This window comes from Poecilia latipinna, unplaced genomic scaffold, assembly GCF_001443285.1.
Source record: "Poecilia latipinna isolate Pla-1442-1.1 unplaced genomic scaffold, P_latipinna-1.0 Scaffold54, whole genome shotgun sequence".
Lineage (NCBI taxonomy): Eukaryota > Metazoa > Chordata > Actinopteri > Cyprinodontiformes > Poeciliidae > Poecilia > Poecilia latipinna.
Genome location: NW_015112670.1, coordinates 392,075 through 396,192, shown reverse-complemented (window position 1 = coordinate 396,192; position 4,118 = coordinate 392,075). Strand labels below are relative to the sequence as shown.

At 36.4% G+C, this 4,118-nt stretch overlaps 1 protein-coding gene across 1 annotated transcript; it reads right to left on the bottom strand.

The window, feature by feature from the left end:
- Positions 1-307: 307 nt before the first annotated feature.
- Positions 308-4,036, bottom strand: cd79a (CD79a molecule, immunoglobulin-associated alpha). Its single transcript, XM_015052734.1, has 5 exons — positions 3,891-4,036; positions 2,283-2,609; positions 1,796-1,911; positions 1,560-1,622; positions 308-968 (listed from the first exon to the last, which is right to left on the bottom strand). Exons 1-5 carry the CDS (start codon positions 3,928-3,930, stop codon positions 846-848), a joined length of 669 nt encoding a protein of 222 aa, XP_014908220.1. The 5' UTR covers positions 3,931-4,036; the 3' UTR covers positions 308-845.
- Between the last annotated feature and the right edge of the window lie 82 nt (positions 4,037-4,118).

Genomic DNA, 4,118 nt, shown 5'->3' with positions numbered 1-4,118 from the left:
GCTGAGGCCCCGCCCACAACAGAAGTTCAAGCGAATGGAATCACGGTTGTTGAGTCCAACAGCCAATCAGGAGGCTGAAAAGTAATGTTGTGTTTTCCCTTATTCTAAAGGCACACTCCCCAGCATGCTTTAGGTGTTTCTTTGCATAATCATGATGTAAGGTGATGGCTGATTAACAGGTTTTATTGAAATGCAGTCATTTGAATTAGGTGTGTTAAAGCAGAAAAACACACAGGGAGGTGAGCCTTGAAGACCAGAGTTGGGAAACACGGCATTACAAATTAAAGAAAATTGACATTTTCATGAAATCTTGATGCATTTCTTTCTTTATTTTTTTGTTTAGCATTAATGTGTCCAAAATATAAAGGAAACCACAAGAAAAATCAATAAGGGTTAAATGAAAATTATACAAGCTAATAACTGAATAAGGTCACATAAATATGCAACTCAGAGTATATCACACTTTGACAGCAAAACTGTTAAAAGGCTTAAATGTCTAATTCTAAAACAGCTAAAGAAGAAGAAGAAAAAAAAGAAAAACCATAACATTTATTTTTAAAGACACGATGTCTGCAAAACAATTATTGATCATTTTGGACCATAAAATCCTTGCTGCAATCTTGATGGAATAGATGTTGTGTTAAGATTGCTTCAACGCTGTATGTCTTAATCCCAGAAGGAAAAATGTGGTTAGGCAATGCAAGTTTAAGAAAGCTAAAAATGTGGCTGCAATGTTCAAAACTTAATGTGCTGCAATCAAGAAACCCATTATGTGTCATAATCCAACCACATTTCACACAGCTCCCGAAATAGATTCTCTGCTTTCCCCCTCCGTCCACTTTCATTCATGGTTTCTCCAGGATTTCTTCCTTTTCTTCCATAGCGGTGCACACATCCTGGTACTGGCTTTGTCCCTGGGAGCGTTCTATCTGATCATATGTTGAACAGCAATCTTCAAGATTCAGCCCCTGGTGTATGGCATAATCATAAAAAATACAAATTAAAAAATGAAAGTTACACCACAAAACAATGAAACCTGGTGAATAAACGTGAAACTCTCTAATGATCCAAGATAAAAGTACATGTATATCTTTGTAGACACTCATCTTGACTACAGTGCCTTGAAACTGTAGTTTAAGTTTTTCACATGCACAGGCTAATGTGTTTTATTAGGATTTTTACAGAAAGCAGAGCAAGTAAGACTATGTGGAGTGTTTTGTCCAGCCCCCTTTTCTCTGATTCCTCTTAATAAAATGTCACGAGATATAAAAGGGACACAGAAAACATGTGAAATAATAGAAACCCAATTGAACTTTTTGGCCTATATGCTTAAAAACAACCTGAATATTAAGCTGAACACATCCCCACCAGGAACAGAATGTGTCAGAGTCGATGAGAATGTAAAACTTGGAAGAAAACTTGTTAGAAGCTGCAAAAACTTGAAACTTTCAGGGCAGGAGTTCGCCCTCCAGCAAGACAACTTGTTTGAAAGCAAAATGGAAAAAATAAATAAATAAAGAACAGTTTAAGCACTTTTGTGAAGAAGTAATTATTTTCACCTGATATATGTTCTCCTCTTCTTGTTTCATTTTTTTCATCTCCAGTTTGTTTTGTTTCTTTGACTGTGAGGGGGAAACAGAAAAGAGGCTAATTAACGGCAAAAGAGTTTTGACAAAAAAAAAAAAACAACTGTTGAGAAATAAGTAACTGAATGAACACAGAGGAATGATAACTATCTCTGTAATGTCAACATATGACAAGAATTCGATCAATCTGTGTAATGTGACTTTCTGACCTTAAACAGAAGCGAGGCGGAAGGAATAACCACACAGAGCAACAGCAGGACTCCTTCAGCTGTCAGGATCTTGTTTTTGGTGCTCTCACTGAGGTTTATTGTCTTCTCGATTGGCTCTAAACATACAGAGAAGGGTTAAACCATCATAACAGCTGCTGTGTTAATAAGAGATTGTTTGGTGGTGCATTAGACATTTTATTTACTGCTATTTGTTAATGGTGTTGCATGAATAATTAGCATTTGTAATCTCATGATGTAACAATCAGCTTCACTACAATATGTTGAAATTCAGCAACTCTTGAACAGACTAAGGTTAACAGGATTTGGAGCTTATGAGGTGTAAGCGGTGCTTAGTGCTCACTTGACTCCACTCACACTCACACACACGCACACGCACACGCACACACACACACACACAGTGGCATTGCTGATTGGATTGTCCTGCATTGTGCTCCCTCACCCCACCTCCCCACGCCCACATACTCACTGAAGACCTGCAAGTACGTGCCGTGCGAATAGACTTTGGTGTTGTTAAAATGGCACTGGTACATTCCAGTGTCCGTCAGCTTGACATTCTTCAGGATTAAGAAGACACACTGTTTGCCATTTGACTTGCTGTAATTTTGAAACACCTCTTCAGATAGGTTAACCGGGTACATTTGGCCAGTATACGAAAAGCGGTTCACCCAAGTAACATTTGTGTTTGCGGGTCCATTTTTGTAGCAACATTCCAGCTCAGCTCTGTCAAACAGCCTCACCCTCAAGAATGGTCTGTCTGGCTCTAACAAAATGTCTTTGTTAGAAGCAACACTACCTGTGGAAGAAGAATAAAAAAAATAACTTTTAGTGATCCTATATCCTGTTGGCTGTTTTTGGTCCTTCAGGTAAAAGACAAAGGACAATAAAAACATGAGAACATGTCGAGTTAAAAGCAGTTTTCTATCTGTCGGAACTGTAGAATGGAATAACGTTTACAGTGATGGAGAAAGTGTGATGAAATATGTAACAACACAAAATCTGTGTTAATTATCTAAAAAAAAAAAAGGCCTATAGGAATCGTACAGCTTTAGTTAAAGGCGTCAGAGGTCATACAGGCTGGCTGACTTCTGCTGTGCATTCCTCTGTGAAGCATGGCTTGTTCTAAACATTGTTACACAAAACTACTTTGATTTAAAAGTTGATTGAAGGAGAGGGGAACACAAAGTAGTGCAGGTAACTATGCAGCTTAACTAAAATGATCTCAAATACTTTGAAATTCAAACCTAAATTATTAAGAAGACAATGGAAACCTATAAACTGGATCAAAGACTAGCCAAAATGATAATGACTTATTGGCTTAGATGATCAAAGAAAAGCTAAAGTTACCTGTGACTACTATAAGAATTAGACACCTTTGTGAAGCCCATTCAAAGTCCCATTATTAAAGACAAACAAACAATAAAAAAAAACCCAGTATGGTCTGATGAAATGAAAGGAAAAAAACAGATCAACTAAAGAGAAATGATGCAACATACTATTATTTTGAGCTCAATTGGACGTTCAAAGGCTCTGGTAGGAACTCATTTTAATCAGCAATGGAATGGAATACAGGAATTTATGAAAATTTAATAAGTAAACAGAAAGAACGTAAATATTAAAATTGCATAATTTAAAAAGCAGACATTTATAAGCCCGTCCCTCGGCTTTATTACATTTTTTTAATTAGCTGCGTGAATTTTAACATTCTATGCTTTTATATGTTTATTGATCTCAGTTCTCATCATCACCTTTATTACTTTCCTTTGTCTGACATAAGCAAACCAACAGACTAAAGCTGAGAACAAAAATATGGTATCATCCTCACAGCAGAGCCATCTGTTCTGAGAGGAAACGTGGTTCACTGAAGCAGAACTAAAAAATAACTAAATATAAAGATATCATGTAGAAATAGAACTAAAATGCACACAACCTCCCCTTAAAATCAAGAGTAAAAAAAAAAGAATATTAGAACATCTTAAATGTGTGTTTTATATGTACTTTACATTTAAAAAATATTTCCAACCGAATCAAAATATGAAATATTCAATAACCTTCATAAATATGTCATGTGACTTACCCATCAAGCTGCAGAGGACAAAGAACTGAAATACTCCCATGTTTTATTTTTTTTAAAAATGTCGGACAATTAAAAAAGGAACTACTTTCAGGCGAAAGTCTCCTCAACTGTTCAACAGCTTCCCTTCTCTAATGAAACAGAGCAGCTTACTTGATCGCTGTCAGGATTCACGCTTGGATGAGTTTGGTCCATCCCACGTTTGCATAAAGACTTAGTCTGTGCACATCA

What these genes read in the sequence shown, in the direction of transcription:
- cd79a (XM_015052734.1), bottom strand. Translation starts at nt 3,930, where the DNA reads ATGGGAGTATTTCAGTTCTTTGTCCTCTGCAGCTTGATGG. An exon ending in CACGTACTTGCAGGTCTTCA is followed by an intron (nt 1,912 to 2,282) that starts GTGAGTATGTGG and finishes CTGTATGTTTAG; the next exon opens with AGCCAATCGAGAAGACAATA. An exon ending in AAGAGGAGAACATATATCAG is followed by an intron (nt 969 to 1,559) that starts GTGAAAATAATT and finishes GCCATACACCAG; the next exon opens with GGGCTGAATCTTGAAGATTG.